The following is an 18,394-nucleotide window of genomic DNA, read 5'->3' on the forward strand; positions in this document are numbered from 1 at the left end:
TTGCTGAATCTCAGACTGAAAAATGAGTAAACAAAGGCTCACATCAGAAGTTACTAGAGGAGATGATACTGATGAAGGGTTTAAACTGGAACTGAACATTCTCAGTTTCCTTTCACCAAAGGAAACTAAATTTAAATAATAAAAGTCCATTTTCTATTGGCACCTAGGTGGCTCAGTCAGTTCAGCATCTATCTTCAGCTCAGGTCATGATCTTGGGGTCCTGGGATCAAGCCTGCCTGGGCTCCCTCCTCAGTGGGAGTCTGCTTCCCCCTCTGTGACATCTCTTGCTCTCACTCCTTCTCAAATAAATAAAATTTTTTTAAAAAGAAACAGTTAAAAAAAAGAAAAGTCCACTTTTTATACAGCCCAATACTATGTCACTTAATTAGGAAATTACAATGTGGAAAAAAAAATTTCTGGATTTCATTTGACTAGGGTACCAAAAGAACCATGCATAAAAGGAAAAACTGGTAAGTCAAATCACATCAAAACTAAAAACTTTTGGGGTGCCTGGGTGACTCAGTCAGTTAAGCATCTGCTTTTAGCTCAAGTCATGATTCCAGAGTCCTGGGATCCAATTCCACATTGGGCTCTCTGCATAGCAGGGAGTCTGCTTCTCTCTCTCTCTTTCTGCCTGGTGTTCCCCTTGCTTGTGCTCTCTCTCAAATAAATAAAATCTAAAAGCTTTTGCAGAGCATAAGTTTCTGTAAGAGGATAATACAGTACAGGTTATAAGAAAATATTTGCAAATCAAAGAACTCTCAAAACTCAACAGTAAAAGCAGATAATCAAACTAGAAACTGGGCAAATGACATTTTGTGGAAGAGGATACGCAGATGGCGAATAAGCACAAGAAAAGATGTGCAACATCGTTGGCCATTCGTGAAATGCAAATAAGGACACCGGGACACTTTTATAAGAATGACTTAAAAATAGTGACAATACCAAATGTTGGTAAGAATGCAGAGAAACTGGAATGCTCATATATACTGGTGGGAAGGTAGAATGGCACAGCCACTCTGGAAAATAGTTTGGCAGTTTTTTAAGAAACTGCAACCACCACACGAGCAGGCAAGTGCACTCCCGGGCATTGATCCCAGAAAAGTGAAAACTTATGTTCACACAAAAACCTGTGCACAAATGTTCGTAGCAGCTTCTTTTATAATACCAAAACCTGGAACCAGTCCAGATGTCCTTCAAAGGATGGCTGGATAAACAAAGTGTGGTACATCCCGAAAAGTTATATACTATATGATTTCATTGACAGAACATTCTTGAAATGACAAAATTCTAGAGATGGAGAACAGATGTGGCTACAAAAGGGCACCATGAGGGATCCTTGTGGTGAGGGAATGTTCTGTATCTTGATCGTATTAACGTCAATGTTCACGTTGTGGTGCTGTGCTATAGTTTTGCAACATGTTACTGGGATATAATGATTTATAAGAAATAATATATGTGCTCATCCAAATGGCCCAAATTATATTTCTCATATATATCTGGACTTCATCCCCAGTTCCCTGAAAATGCTTCAGAGCCATAAAAGTGAAATGGGTGTCTTTCTGTTAATGAAAATGACGTTGGGACCCCACCCAAGGGCAAGGGCTGGTTGCCAGGCAAACAAACCCTTGTCACTATAGGCTTGAAACTTTCAGCCCCACCCCCTGACCCTGGGGTAAGGGACAGGCTGAAGTTTGAATTAGCCATTAGCCAATGACTTAGTCAATCCTGATTATGTCATAAAGCTCCCATAAAACTCCAAGAGGACAGGGTTTTGTGGTCCTCTTTTTGAGAGCTTTCGTGCTTGGGAACCAGAATGCTTCCATGTGCCACTGCTCCGGGATCCCAGCTCCATGACAACAGAAGCTCCTTTGTTCAGGACCTCCCCCTGTGTATCTCTTCATCTGCCTATCAGATCATATGCTTTAATAAACTGCCACATGTAACCGTTTCCCTGAGTTCTGTGAGTTGCTCCAGCAAATTAATCAAAATTCTTCAACCTTGGAACCAGCAATCATTGGCTGGTTGGTCAGAAGCAAAGTTGACAACCTAGGGTAGTGAGTGGTGTCTGAAATGGGAGTGGGACTGAAAGCTTAACCTGTGGGATTGGATGCTATCTTCAGGTAGTGCAAGAATTGCTTGCTTTGAAGCGGGGAGTCGCTCCTCCCACATTGGAATTGGGTCTGGGAACCCTAAAAGAGTTACCATTGAGGGAAGATGGATAAAGAGAACTTAGGATCTCTCTGTATCACTTCTCATAATTGCATGTGAACCTACAATTATCTCAATGAAGTTTTAAGTTTAAAAAAAAAAAAAGGAAATACACACACAAAAAACCTTTGGGCTTACTTCTGTCCAGGAGCTATAATCATGTCATTGGTTTCAAAGGAATCTGTTATAAAAGAAAAGGTCAATTGTTTTATCAAAGATAACTAGGTCAAACAATAAACTAATAATAGCAAGTTACTTAACAAGCTATAAACCAAAAAGGTGCAAAAACTTGGCAGTTGAATTCCATTTCTTATTTCTCTACACCTCAGAAGAGTGAATAGACCATAGTGATCAAGTAGAAATAACACTGTTTCAACAAATGATAGAATATTTGAGAGAAGGAAGGGTCCCCAATGTCTTGAGAATCCACGATACTCCGTAAAGGGTTGTGTGTAACTGCTGGGAGGATTGAGGAAACAAAGGGTTGAGGCTAATACCCTTATGAGAAGGGATTACTGAGATAACAGATTTTTAAAAAATACTGATATGTAATCTGCCCAACTTGGTGTACAAGATATAGTCTGAATAGACACTGGCACAATTTGAACCCAGTAATTCACGAAAAAGAACTCTTTTTGCTGAGAAAAAGGAGAGTTCCCTTTTCAGTACTGAAAGAAAATTAAGAGAAAATAAAGGTACAAAGGTCAGGAATGCAACAATCACTCTTAACATACCTCCTGCTCTCCAAATAAACAGGCAAATCACCCTAAAGACAAATGTTTTTCAGCCTGAATATTCATCAGACTATGTAATCGATCTATACGTACTGCACTTTGATTTTGTAACTAGAACCTTTTTTTTTTATAAAAGCCAGTGGATGAAAACAAACAAAAAAGCCAGTACATCTATAAGTGAATATAAATTAGTCCCCTTTGCCATCTAAAAAGCTATATGACATATACAGTAACCAACAGTTCTTTAAAGGCTACTCATTTTTTAATTGCTACCAGTATTTGCCGCAAAGAACCACACACAAAAACACCAAGCAACCGTTTTGCCGTTAGTGTATTATTTTCTAAGTTCACCATTGAATTATGGAGGTACAGTTTTTAATCGATAGGTATTTTCAGTACTTGAAGCCTGGCCTCGACAGAGCACGCAGCAGTGTTGGAACAGCAGTTCGGAGAGCTCGGAGCAGTTGGGAGCAGTGCAGTTCAGAGCAGTTCGGAGCAGTTCGGTAGTTCTTAGCAGTTCGTATGGGGAAAGGCAAGCGACAGCAGGGCAGAGCAAATGTTGTCTAGGTGCAGAATGCCTGGGATTGCAGTTCGTCATTTGTAGGAAATTCACTGGATTCTTCCGCAGCAGTGTTGTCTTCGTTCTTGTCACCATGTAGAGTTTCTTCGTTGTCATCCTTGTCTTTCTCGTGTTGGAGGTCTTTGGAGATGAGTTGTCTAGCCAGCTTGAGGTTCAGGCCTTCGTTGTAGTGTAGTTTCCTTTTCATTTCGAACTGCCGCTGCTTTTCTTGCTTGTCGAAAAGGATCTTGCTGCTGTGTGCTCCGTCACTCTCCGGCTCTCCCAACTGGCAGTTCAATTCCGAGGTACCACTGGCGGCGAATTTCTTGGCTAAGTTGTCTGGGGTCATGGCTTCCTTTGCTTCAGAATCATTCACTGGATCTTCTCCATCGTCTTGCGGGCTGAAGTAGGGGCTGCTGGGCTCATTGATCTTCATGAAGTCATAGTCTCTATAAGCAGGCCGGTGTGTTGCCAGGATGTTGGATTCGTCCCATTTCTGGGACTTTTTTCTCTGGACCTCCTGTATTGTCCCTCCCGACTGCGGGGCAGAGGCAGCCACTGAGGAACCAGTGGAGCTTTTGTTCTTCAGTATCCCCTTGATCGGCCGGTGTGAGGCAGTGGAGGCCGCCATGCCTGCGTGGGGAGCCAAGGGCCGCCGCGGGAGGGTTGGGCCGCCGCAGCCGCCTGCCCGCCCTCCAGGCTGAAACGGCAGCTTGGTCTGTTCTGGGAACCAGTTGCAACGTCCTAATAGCTGCACCAGGACCCAACGTCACAAAAGGACATGGCAGACGACGCCACAATGGTACCCGCTGCCGTCATGGCGGCTGTCATGGCAGTCATCACTGCCTCCCAGCCCATGCTGGCTGGTTTTGTTTTTGTTTTAAGGACTAATAGGGAAATACCCCTGCATTACACACAAAACAGAGAAGCACTGTTTTGTGAATTTCTATCTAGCCTGTCTGTGTACCAGAGGCTATGTAAAACGTATGTCTTACTGTGCATCCCAGTCAAAAATTTGAGTCGCTGCTTTGGTTGAAAAGATTGGAAGTGTAGATGCTACAAGGTGATTACCTTCTGCTCATTCCTTATGTTACCATGCACACCTCCCTCTCCCCTACCTACTTACACGCACGGCCCCCGCGCCCAAAACCCCTCGTCTTCCTCTTATGCTCCGCCTCTTGTTTAATGGCCCCCAAATCCAGTCGCTTACGCCAGGTGGGACTGTGTCTCCCTCTCCAATCCAGCCTTCAAGCAGGGGCCTAAATAGTTCGAGAAACTCTCCCAATTCTCTCTCTTCCACCACCACCCTGATTCAAATCACCACTACCTCCTTATGGGTACTACAGCCACAGTCTTTGTACTGCGCCACCCCCCCACCTTCACTCCTCTAGCTGTCTCCCAACTTCGTACCCACCCTCTAGCCAAAGTAGTTTTTCAGAAACACCCCTCAAATCTTGTCAAATCTCTGTTTCAAACCCCTTAACTGTTGCCCATTTTCTGTAACTTGAGGACCCAAATCTAGAAGACACCAAAAGAGGCAGCTCTCTGAACTGCACAGGCATGCATATGGAGTATTCTCCCGGTAAAGTCTCCCAGTCCTACCTCCAGCTTTCCATTCTGGCCTTTCTGTGCCAAGAGCATCCACCTCCCTTCCTGTCCCAGAGGACTTTTGTTTTCAGCTCAATCATTATTGCCTTATTTGGGCCTGTTTCCTGAGTCCCAGGGCAGATAGACCTTCCTGTGCTCTCCTGACCGTTTTTATTCTCCTTGGCAGTTGTGATTATACTGTCTGGGCACACTAGATAGTAAACTCCAAGAGAGGAAAGAAGATGTGTTTTGCTCATCATTATCTCTAGCTCTGTATCTTGACAACATCAGGATGTACCTGGACCATAGTAGGTATTACAAAAATATTTATTGAGTGAATAATAAATGAGAGGTGATGGGGAACTGGAAGAATGAGCTGTGTGAATAGAGAAAATAGGACTCTAGACCCCTTACAGTCAGTTTCAATTTGTCCAGTCACATAGGGGGAAAAAAAAAACAACCCAAAAACCCATATGTGGAATTTGGGGCCTGTTATAGGAGTGACTTTGGAACATTTTGTCCTTCACAGGCCTCGTATTTCACAGGCAGTGACATTCTTCTAAAAAACAAAAAGGAAATTAAGATCCAGTTTCACATTCTCCCCTCCAGGTAGCATTCACAAGATTTTTTTTTCCCTTCTGATAACATTTTGCTTCCTCTTCTCTCCCTCAAGGTCTTTCTGCATTTTCGAAACACAAAAGCTAAAGCATGAAAGAACTATAAAACTTTTACAAGGGTCTTAAGCACCCTAAGTTCAAGTTGTCCTGTATTCTCCGAAGTCCTACTAACTTCAGGAACTCTGCAATCACTTTAAAACTGTTATTCATCTAAGAAAAAGAATTTCCTGATACCATGCTCTTTGAAAAAAAAAAAAAAAAGTTGTATTCTGTGGTGAGGGCTTTCAGGGATTCAAAGCTGATATTCAAGGCTATAGGAAAACCCTCTGGTATGTGAGAGGAGGAAAAAAACAATCTTCATTATTCAGAACTACTCCAGGCTACCCTTCTAAAAAGCTTCACTGCAAAGCAACACAGAGCAGCACAAATGTGGTTAGTCCTCCTCGCTTGTAGGCACAGGGGGTCTGTGTATGTTTAGCTGTAAACAGGATGTTAAAGGGAGATGCTGATCCCAGTGCACTGGGATTTTGCTTTTGTCTGTACACAGCACCCACCCCCACATACTGTGATCTGCTCAATATATAATGAGTCAGCGATCTGGTCTTTCTCATGCTTTCTGAAATTCATCTTTCAGTAGCACAAAGGTGGTTCATGCTGGGGCAGGAGCCAGGTGATTGTGACCTGTTTACATGGGCCCCAGAGAACACGATTTAAAGAAGGAAACCACCAGTCCTGACAGATTTCAGTTGTTCATTAGGTAAAAGTAATCCTTTTCCACCTACCATTTGCTCCTTATCTGTTTAATTAAGGAAAGTCTCCCCAAGAAAAACCCAAGTTTTGAGTTCTTATCATCAAACTAAAAATTCTCAATCTCAGCAACACTATGGCAAGCTTGAGTTAGAGAAGATTAGCAGGCTTTCCAATAGTTCTCTTTCTTTAGGCCATTTGTTTGTTATTGCCCTAGGACAAGAGCCAAACAGGTAAGTCTGAGTCTCCACTTCACACACTCACACACTCCAGGGCTAACTAAAACTTTCCCAGTCCATGATACAGTATATGGAACTTACATAAGTCCTAGAAAATCCTTCGGACAAATATTTAGGACCATCCACTCTATTTCCAAGAGCGGAACCTTCATTTCAAATGCACAGAAAGTGAAATAGTGCTTCGGTGGTCCTCAATGATGGGTTAATGTTTGATAAATACTTCTAAATACCCATGCTGTTCTATCACCATGGTTTTAAAAAACATTTAACAAATATTACTGATATTTAAAATGTCATTTGAATCTTCTGATGTTTGCAGGGATCAGAGAGTTCTGCAGAGCACTGATTGACTCCACAGCTTTGTTTCTTGCCCTAAGAATCACCTCTTTTCCACGGAGACATTCTCCAAGCGCCCATAAGTACGGGGCTTGGTTCAAAAGTAGAACCAAGCCCGGAACAAAGAAATTCTCAACTAAAGGTGGAAATACCTAAGAAACCAAGAGTTCTCTCCAACATGGAAGGTATCCCAGATGTCCCACCATTAGTGATAGATTAGTAAAACTAATTACTAATCTAATTAGTAAAACTAATTACTAACCTAATTAGTAAAACTAATTTCCAGTAGTGTTAGATTAGTAAAACTCTGAGAGAAGGCAGTGGGCTATTTTGGGAGCAATCATGCTACTGGTAATGGGGATTAGTACTAGTTTAACCATGAGGTATCTGAAGTCATGCATCAGTTTATCCAAGAATTATCCATAGTACTTGGAGAATTATGTTAGATACTGTGTGGTATGAAAACAAAAGTGCTCTTTGGTTTTGAATCTGTTTCTTCCGCAATTTCTCTCTCTCATATTCCAAACCCAGGTTTTGGACATTTTACTAGATATCCATATCTTAGATTGGGTTTCCTTACAAAGAGACCCTGAGACAAGGATTCAAGTGTAAGTAGTCTATACTTGGGAAGAGACTTGCAGAAAACATTGGTAGAGGAGTGGGGAAGTGAGATGGGGAGGAGAGGAGATGAAAGGTACACCACCAAAGCAGTTCCTCCTGTGGGCAACTAGAGCTTAATCCTCCTGCGAAAGTGGGAGTCAATGAGGAAGAGTGAGCCCCATGGCTCACCCCCACCTCGTGGGTGAGGGTGCAAGAGTCTATTTATGCATTAACTGCTGCCATCTTTACTTAAGGCCTGCTGGGAGTAGGGAGGGGCATTAACTCCCTGCACTTCGGATTCCTGCTGGAGCATTGGGAGTGGACGGCCAATGTGCTGTTGTATCCTCTTGTTGGATTCCTCCCATCCCTTTTCACAAACCATCTCCTGCTATTCTCCCTGGGCTCACAGTCCCAAATGAAAATCTTTCTCTCCAGCTCTGCTTTTACAGGCAGAACCCAGACTAAGACAAGGATTGTTCATTGTATCTTAAGTTTCCCCATACCTAACACATATTTGACACCTGTCCAAACTCTGGCACATGCCAGTATTTCTGTAAAGGGGGTGAATGAGCTGAGGAAAGTAGACAAAAATCTTTTGAAAAGAGGAGTCTGACAATATGGGCAGATCTAGAGAGGTTCGGCGAGGTGATGGTTTTCTGTCTTTTTCATTAAAAGTTTGAAAGCAGTAAAACTTTTTTTCCAGATGAAAAATTACGTAGTACTCCAGGATAACAACTGATAACATTGGAGCTAGGAAGCAATGGAGTTGGTCTGTCTGAGTGCCCTGGAGTTATCATCATTTGGCACCTCAGAGGTGGTTCCTGAGCCATCAGAGGGACCTGAGAAAGGAAGCAAATATGAAAACCACTGTGAACGTGAGTTGTTGCCCAAAGCATGAGTGTTTGGTTATCCCAAGTGTTGATTTTCTGAGTGGTCACTTTTCAAGAGGAGATTTTCTACTGTAGTGATTGACAATCATAGTCACTGAGAGCAGATCACAAAGGAGACAGGACATCACTGAAAATGTCAGATGTTACATAGTAAACATCAACTTAGCCCCCTTCCAAGGGGATAATCCAATTTGGGAATATTAAATGAAGAGAAAGATCATCAGTGGGAATGTCTGTCAGGAGTTATACAGAAAGTAAAGTCAAAGATATCAGAAAACAGGCCTTGCAGGGATTAGCCGAAGCATTTGTAGGAGAGAAGTGTTCTTGTTCCCTAAAGGACGCTAAGACATTTCCTAGGAAAATGAAAGGTGGTTTCCTTTCTTACTCTTGATCTTTCTTGGTCAGGAAAGGAGCTACTGATAAAACAGAACATGGTTTTATCAACCATTTTCATATATACACATAGAGTTAGATTCCTAAAAGTATTATTTTGGCTTAGATGGAAATCCTGAAAGTTATATCGGCCAAGCCCAGGAGGCAGAGATGAGAAGGAGGTTGGATCTAAACTTGTGGAGGAAGGAGAACCTGGGTGGCTCAGTCGGTTAAGCATCTGTCTTCAGTTCAGGTCATGATCCCAGGGTCCTGGGAATGAGCCCTGTCTTGGGCTCCCTGCTCAGTGGGAAGTCTTCTTCACCCCTCCTTCCCACTTATGCTCCCTCTCACTATCTCTGTCTCTCTCAAATGAATAAATAAAATATTTTTTTAAAAACAAGCAAACTTGGGGTGGTATTTCACTTGGATATAAGACACATGCTGGAACCCCTGACTCCCACCGCTTCTAGAAGGAGTGTGTAGCAAATGGGAAAGTTCACTGCCATAGTGGTCCCAGAGGGCTCATTGCCTAGCAGAGAAGACTGAAGATCAGAAAGGCATGGTGGCTTGTTCAGGGTCACACAGGCAATTAGTGGCATAGCTAACACTAAAAATTCAGGTCTTCTGGGACTACTATGGCAATGTACTTGCCTACTTGCTACACACCTCCTTTAGAAGTGGTGGGAGTTGGGGTCCCAGCATGTGTCTCATATCCAAATCAGATTCTTCCCCAAGTTTAGATCCAACCCCCTTTTCATCTCTGCCTCCTTGGCCTACACCATTCTCCAATAGCACTGACACTTGGAAAGAACAAAAGAAACAACAAAACCACCATTTCAGAAGGATTAAAATCCTGGACCTTGTGTCCTCTGGATAGCAAGCTAAAATATGAGGTGCAAGCTCAGCTTGAGGCACAAGTGGAAAAGTTTTTTGGGCAAGGAATCAATAGGCCGATTGACCAAATTTTCTAGTTCTGGATGAACCATAGTCAAATTAGAAAAGCAATAATGTGATCCCGGGCAGCAAAAATCAATTTTGCCAACAACACTGAGATTCCTTGAGGCAACCCTTTAAAGATGACATTATAGACAGGATTATTTCCCATGTGTACAAATATGGCTGGGGATAAAAACACACACATGGAGATATAACCCGATGTGTGATCCATTCTATTTGGGAAACAAATTTTCTTGTTATTATATATCTATATTTTTTAGAGAGAGCATTATAAAAACAGCAAGAGACGGTAATAGAAAAAGAAATGAAACACTGCAAGTCTTTTTTATGATGTTTCGCATGCAAAAAGAAAAATAACTCACAGAATCGTCAGATTTCTTAGAAGCTGCAGTAAATATATTGTTAGCATCCCCATGACTCACTAACAAGTTGCTGTCTGCGGGGAGGTGGGGCAGGAAAGCTGTCACCGAATTCCAGTCAATGATTTATAGTATTTGTGACTACCCCATGCAAAGATTGTCAGCTGGCAATTTATTTTGGTTGATGTAACCCGACAGAATCTTCTTCCTTTCTGACAACCAGTCCAGTAAGTAAGGTTAACACATTTCAGCTTTAATAAACAGAAGTAAACCTAGCAGTGAAGTTTGGTTCCATCTTAGTCATGCCTATGTGTTGGTTGTATTTAAACAGAGCCAGTAAAACAGTTCATGGCAGCCACGAAGATACTGACAGGAAGGCAGGAGTCAAAGAGAGTAGAACAGTGGTTGCCCAACCTCCCTGTGCAGCAGAACTCCCTGGAGGGCTTGTTAAGACACACAGTACTAAGCCCCTCCCCCAGGGCTTCTGATTCTGTAAGTCTGGGGCAGAAGAAACCTGAGAGTTTGCATTTCTAGCAAGTTCCCAAGTGATGTGAATAGTGTTGGTCCCCTAGGGGCTACATGGAAAACCAGTGGAGTAGAACAAGGTCTTGCCCCATTTGGCAGGTGACTCAGACAAACCCAGGCCCACAGCTGGAGACCCTGTGCTCTACCCTTCGGAAAGATGAGCAAGTACAAAGGGAAGCACAGAGGGAGGGGGAGTTCATTCTGCCACGAAGGCCTTGTATAGTGGGTGTGTTCTGAACTAAGCATGAAAGTGAAGAAAGACCAGGGAAGGGTCTGTAGGCAGAAGATGGAGAAGGCGGTCTATGGCAGATGAGAAGCACAAATGGTCTTTGAGGGATTGATCCATAACATAACTGCAACAACAGAATGGCTACTCCCATTACAACTATATACAAGAATGGCCCATTGCTCTTTGTTTCATCAAGCATTCACACTGACTACCTGAGTTGATTGCACATGTAGAAAGAAAAGTAGGAGGAGTTGGCAGCATGGTTTCCCTGGCATTCCCTCTGATTCTCTACTCTTGTCTGGCACTTGCTCAGTACAAACCAGAGTCACATGAGTAACTATTCCTCAAAGGCAGAGTCCCTTTCTCTTAGTTGATAGTTTTCCCCAGGAACTGTCATCGTAACAGGTCATACAAACCCATAGAAACTTGATAGGATAGTGGGTTGGTGGTGTTTTAGGCATCTGATAGTGGCTGCAGGGTATATTCTTTTGGACAGTGCAACTTTCTTGGCACTCTTGAAATCTCGTCTCGCAGATGGTCCCCTGCAGGTTAGGCTGGCCATATTTGTCCAAGCACGCTTCATCCAACAGCCAATCTCAGTGGTTCTCACAGCCCAATCTTCACAAGGACTCCAATTAGAGTTTGATGGAAAGCATCTCATGTGTAGAGATCCTGTTTTTGATGTTCTGTGTGTCTTCTATAGCTCCTAATGTGCACAGAAAGGGCTTGATAATGCTTTTGTTAATAAACAGCAGGGATCAGTGCAAGTGTGTCCATTAGACAGTCATTGCTTGGGTCTGTTCCAGCTGATGGCTGCCTTTACCTTAATAGAAAGTCCTTCAGCAGTAAATGGACACAACTCTTCAAAAAGGTTAGCCCCCATCCCAATGTAAAGTGGTCACTTCAGATAATTGTGCTTAAAATAATACACTTTATCGTCAGGGTTTTGTTTTTTGTTGTTTTGTTTTGTTTTGTTTTGAGAAATATACACTTAACAAAAGATAAAACAGAATATTGCTTCATGGCTCAGGCAATTCATCTCTGTCTCCATTGTTTGTTTAAGTCTTATTAGGGTCAGTTGTGACCTGAATTGTTCCATTTTCCATTTCTCTGTGCCATTATACCTCCAAACATTTCAAAAATAAATTCCCTTTCTGCATTTTATTTTTTTATGGGTAAGTATTGAGTATGACAGGCCTGTCATCACCTAATGAGAAATGGCTCTTGGGCCACTTATAACTATTATTTAGATGACGTTTTTCCCCTCTGATTATCAACAGGAAACTGAGATGCATGGCTCTCAAAAAAAAAATACAAAACACTGAAGGACCAGAGAAGACAATAGCCAAAGCAAAATAGAAGAATCAGGTTTATGAATTTAGGCTTGGACTGGTAACATTTTGAAAGGCATCTTGAAAATTTTCCTTTGGAGAAAAACAGAGAAAAGCAAAGGGACACCAGGAAAGTGAGATTTGGTGTATCTTGAGGTTAGTTACTTTTTAGTAGGCTTCTTGCATTACTGACCTAATATGCTGACAAAGAAAAAGTCCTTCCCATTGTTTGCTCATCAAAGAACATGTAGCAGAGAAAGTCATTTTCAGATGGGTTCTGAACTACAAGATGAAAATCATTAGTATGACATACATGCATACATAATGCATTGCTCCAAAACTGATACTTGGTATCACAGTGAAGACATGAAGTAATGTATTAGAAAACCCCCATAAAGTATTGAATACTTATAAACACTGTTTTTCTTTTTTGACAGCATAATGAAAAGTTTCAAAGCACTCTTGTCTTTCAAATTATAGTACCATTTTGTTTTTATGGTTTCATTTACCAATAGATCTTCAGGTATGTGCCAACAGTCATGGGGATGAGGATGGGTATGAAGATGAAATCACAAACTCGAAACTGTCACTACTAATGCTTGGAATCTGGAAAGTCAGAGCAGATGCCTGAGTTATGAATTGCAGTTTTGTGTGGAAACAATCTGTCAGCAACATAGTGTTGAGCAGCAACGGTTCTTTAGAAAATAGTCTCCTTCAGTAGCATGGCTATGCTTGAAGGATAAAAGGTCGTTGAAAGGTCCTCTGGAATTCAGGAGGCATGGCAGCCGAGATACAAGGCTAGATGTCATTGCCGGTGCTGATGTCATACCCAGTCCTTTCATTTTTACCTAGGTTTCCCAAATCTCTGATTTGGAAGGAATTCAAGATTTACCTAGGCCAATATTTCTCAACACTAACGTGCCTATGAAATATCCGGAGATCTTGTTAAAATGCAGATTTTGACTCAGCAGGTCTGGGGTGGGGCCTGGGATTCTGCAAATCTAGGAAGCTCCCAGGTAAGGCCAATGCTGCTGGTCTGTGGAGCACATTTTGAGTAGCAAGGTCTAAGACCAGTTTTATTTGTTTTTTGTATATTTTTTTAACCTCTAGTTTTTAGACATATAGTGTTTTATAATTATGTCACGGGTAATTTGTTACCAATGCTAGCAAATCACCAACTTTCTTCCACTGTAACTGTGTATCTATGCATATTTCTATCTCTGTCTCTAGCTATAGCTATTTCTATGAATCAGAGTAATTTAAGATTATCCCCATAATATTACTCTCCTTGATATTGCTGGGGAGCAAAAAATTTCTTCCACCCTTTAAGATTCTTTTGGCTGATCTAACCATTATATTGACATTAGACAGATTAACAGGAAAAAATAAAATTTGATTACATAGGTATGGGGGCTCCATAAGAATATGAGGCCCTGGGAAGTCAGGCAATTGAGGTTTGTATGTTGTCTGGACCTAAAGGAGCTAAAGTCTGGAACTTCAAAGGGAAGAAAGATATTTCACAGGAAGATGAAAATGAGTATATGTTTGCTTAACAAATGTTTCCTGGGCCATACAGAAGCAGTGAAACACAGAGAGGAATTTTAACAGACTTTACTAGATTCTTCTCTGTCTACCACACCTAGTTTGTATTATACTGCAGTTATCTATGATGATAGCTCCCTCTCTGGATCAGGTCCTCTATCTAAATTCTTTTAGACCGTTAGAAGGAAGGTCAAAGGTTCTCCCTAATCTTTCAATTTCTTAAAAGTTATCAGCCTGAAATAATCCACATGCCAAAGAGACACATTTTGGGGTGGCAAATCTTGCTTCACTACAACATCTAGCTTCTGACACACTATTCTTAGTGGAAGAGAAATTACACATAGGCCTGGTTATGCCTTTGGGAATGTGTCACACAGGGAATGTCGACTGCCATGAGTGGAGGAAAGACTGAGAATTGCTAATCTAGTTCAGTCTCTCAACTGATGATTTGAAAAGCAGGTCACATCAGCCCCTAAATAAATATGGATTGATTTTTTTTTAATTTATGAAAAGAATACATCTCCATTTAACAGATTTAAACAGTGAATATCTATGCAAAGGAAGAAACAATCAACCCTTTGTATTCCTTCCAATCCTGTGTTAACTGTTGTGTGTACTTCCTGGTGGAATTTTTATACTTACATAAACATAGTTTTTAATAAAGTATATCAATTGCTCTGCGACTTGCTGTTATTATTTGATATTTTGGAAGCAACTATTGCAGGTCTGTTAGAAAAATACAACCAAGCACTTTCTTATTTAAAGGTTTAATCAGCTTAAAAATAATTTTCCTGGTCCCTAATTCTGCTTTTGCAATTCATAAGCTACATTTATTAAGCATAAAATGAATACCAATCAAAATGTATTCCCAGGACACTAGAATGTTAAGTTCTATGAATTCCAAGATTTTTGTCTGAATCAGATATACCCCAACTTCTTACAAAAGAGTCAAATACATAGTAAGTACCTGACAAACATGTACTTAATGAGTCAACGTCAGCTAGACAGTGTGAGGGCAACTAGGAGATGGGTGGGGGGATCAGGACAGATTATCAAGGGAAGGGGCTGAGGTATGCCCAGTATCTATTAAGTGTTGGTTTTTGATACCATCTAGTAAGAGTGAACATAGTAGTTGGGAAAATTGTGTCTGTGTCTAAATTTTGTTTAATGGCCAATCACATAATGATATGGTTTTTCTTCATCCTAACAATGTGATAAAATGGATATTCACTTTACCTGCCTTTTTAATGCATTAAAATTACTCAAAGGAGATCAGTTAGTTAACAACAACAACAACAACAACAACAACACAAAACTAAAGAACACTGTGTAATTGATCAAATTCTAATTTGTGATTTACTGATACTCTCTTCTCTGATCTATAGATAGATACTTATGTAAAGGCTTTCCAAACTTCAGAAAATGTTCATTTATTAGGCAGATATATCCATCCTTAGCACTAGGACATAGGGGCCATGTATGTGTTTAGATCTTGGCAGTAAAATTAGTGTGTGAGGGCAGGATGGAGGGAATACCAATATAATAAGGATCCTCATGTTTAGCCCAATACATTCCCTTAGAATGCTGGAAACCTTCACAGCCACTCCATAATTATCGTACTCAACCTCCAAGTAAAAGAAAGCTGGGTATTCATTTTGTGGATCAGGAGCAAAAGAGGCTTAGCCATATTTTGTACTGTGTTGATAACCCTCAAGTGCACTCTTCCATGGCCTTTGGCTCCATCTGGGGACAAATATTATCAAGTCATGTGATTTTCAGATGATCTAGGACATCTAGAATTTTGTTATGCAAAGAGGAAAACAAAGACTCTTTGCTTCAGGGGAATTAGTTATAAAGATTCACTCAAGCTTTGAACTTGTTTGTACGCAATTCTACACCTTTTAAGATGCAAATCATTTGGCCAGATAAACCAGAGGCGATCTGTTGAAAAAATACTGTGTGTGGGCTTTGGCAGTTTAATAAAAGGCCCGTTTTCAAAACCTTGCCTTTTGTAGTCTGGGTCATGTTAGGTGATCTCATTTTGATGCTACCTGAAGTTAATAAAGGGGCAATAACTTCTGACAAAGGGTGTTGCAATTTAATATAGTTAACACTGTAAGGATGGAGGAGGCCAGATTCTATCCTTGCTTTTGTAGCTTAGAATATTTGTGAACTAAAAACAAATTACTTGACCACTGTGAGCCTTGGTTTCTCCATGTACAAAATAAATGCTAATCTCTTCTTGATATGGTTGTTGGAAAAAAATCAACTGAGACATCATGCAGAACATTGGTTCAGTGCCTGGCACTCAGTAAGTGGTCAACAAAAATAACTAGCATCATTGTTAATAAGAATAAAACATACATTAGGACACCTGTGTGGCTTAGTCTGTTAGGTGTCTGCCTTTGGTTCAGGTTGGTCCTGAGATGGATTCCTGCATTGGGCTCCTTGCTTAGCAGGGAACCTGCTTCTTCCCCTGCCTGCAGCTCCCCCTGCCTGTTCTCTCTCTCTCTCTCTGACCAATAAATAAATAAAATCTTAAAAAGAAAAAGAATAAAACATACATTCTAAGCATGAGAGAATTCGTATTAGTTTGTTTTACTGGAAATTCCTCCCACTGCTCTATTGGAGAAAGATCCAGCCAACACATGGACTCAGCTTCCTGCTATTATTTGGCCAGCCTTATAGTTTGCTTTTGAGCTTTTGTTTTGGCTGGATCTTGAGTGTCAGAAAACTTAGAAGAACATAGTAGAAAGAATATTACTTTAAAATTGTACTTCCTTGCTATCTAGCCTTGAACCTATCTGGCCAAATCATCCAGAGTGGTGCTGACGACATCTCTTGCCCTCTTACTGGCTCAAGAAGAGCTGTCAGGAATGGATTACCATGTTCCACTTTAACAAGCCCATTTTGAGTCATTATGCTTTCTTGGTTAAGTACTTCTGAAACACATATTCTTTAATTGACAGATTATTTCAGCTCCTTCTGAGCCATTGCCATCTACTATGCTGAGCAGTCTTAGTATTCAACTGTTGTTAAATTCATATGTATACTGTTGTTAAATTCATATGTATAAGTGTAGTAGAAATGGATATGAGGACAAGTTACTATGCCAAGCCTTGTATTGGAAAAGCAAGTATTTCAAATCACAGAATGATTGTGTGGTTACAAGGCATGGCATTTTTTATGTATATTTTAGTAGTCATAAGCTTGCATCCCCTCAAAATAACATGAATGTGAGTCTTGCTATTGTCCCCCAAACATATATTCATTCTTTGTTACTATAAGTATCATAGGAGAGAAATGAATTTGTCCCTTCTAACACCCATTCACTAAGCAGGAACCAAAATGATACCTTTCAGTAAATCAGATCACAATATTCCCTTGCTCAAAAGGCTTTATCATCTTTTCACTGGATCTAGAAAAATAACTCAAATTCCTTCCACAATAGGTGGTGTATTATTGGGGCCCCATCTCCTCCTTTCTCTCTGTCTTCATCTTTCACTGTCTCCCCTCTATCTGCCTTCTGTTTCTGTAAATGCAGTTTGCTTCAGCCTTGGGAACTTTGCATTTGCTCTTCTCTCTGTTTTGAGTGCTCTGTCTTTCATCTTTTGCATTTAAGGCTTTAATGTCTCAGCCCAAAGGCTACTTCCTTTAAACCTCCCTTGTCACCTACACAAAATTAACACCCCCAGTATCCAAACACTTGCTACCCTTTTATCTATTATTATTATTATTATTAAATATAGCACTCATCACCACCCAAAATTATGTTCTCCTCTGTTTTCTCTTTTGCTGTCTGTGTATACCCACTAGCATGAAGGCAGGATGTAATTGCATCTTATTCAATGGCATATCCCCAGTGCCTGAATTAGTACTAGGCACAGACTAAGCACTCAATAAATACTTGGATGAATCTTATGGTGATGCCTCAGAGAGGTGGTATGACTCTCTTCAGTGCCTGATAAAGCATGTTATTACCTAAAGGCAGGTTCTCATTCAAGCTCTGCCTTGACTTAGCTATGTCATCTTAGAGAAAGCACATTGTTGAGCTGTACTTGATTTATCATTAAAATAAGGAGAAGGGTATAGCAGAGTCTTTCAAACTAGAAGCAAAAAATTAGTAATGGGTACTCCCTATTTTTAATATTTCAAAAAGATTGATGAAAATCTGACATTTGATCCATATTATATTAGTAGCGAGTAAATACACTATCAATTTTTTGGCTTAGTCTAGAATTCTATTAGTTCAGAATAATTAGCAGTTTTATGTCTTTTATTATATCAAGGATAATTTAATTCTTTAGTAAAAAATTTTCAAATGAGAAAATAAAAAGAATGGGTTATTGTGGCTGAAAAGGCATTGGAAAAAAAAAAGAGCTCTAAGTGTCTTATCAGCCTCAAAATTCTGTGATTCTTAGTACATCATTCAGAATTCCTAGTTGTGAGCAACAGTCCATTCTAGCCAGTTACTGCAGAAGGGGGTAATAAAGAATGGCAGGTACCCTACAGAATCTCTATGGTAGCGAGTAGCAAGGACTAGACACTTGCTACTGGGA

General features: G+C 40.6%; 1 protein-coding gene across 1 annotated transcript; it reads right to left on the reverse strand.

The window, feature by feature from the left end:
* Window positions 1-3,240: 3,240 nt before the first annotated feature.
* On the reverse strand, window positions 3,241-4,243 carry PPP1R2C (PPP1R2C family member C). Its single transcript, XM_032331548.1, has one exon. It carries the CDS (start codon window positions 4,133-4,135, stop codon window positions 3,509-3,511), a length of 627 nt encoding a protein of 208 aa, XP_032187439.1. The 5' UTR covers window positions 4,136-4,243; the 3' UTR covers window positions 3,241-3,508.
* Window positions 4,244-18,394: the final 14,151 nt, after the last annotated feature.

Source organism: Mustela erminea, chromosome X, assembly GCF_009829155.1.
Source record: "Mustela erminea isolate mMusErm1 chromosome X, mMusErm1.Pri, whole genome shotgun sequence".
NCBI classification, from domain to species: Eukaryota; Metazoa; Chordata; class Mammalia; order Carnivora; family Mustelidae; genus Mustela; species Mustela erminea.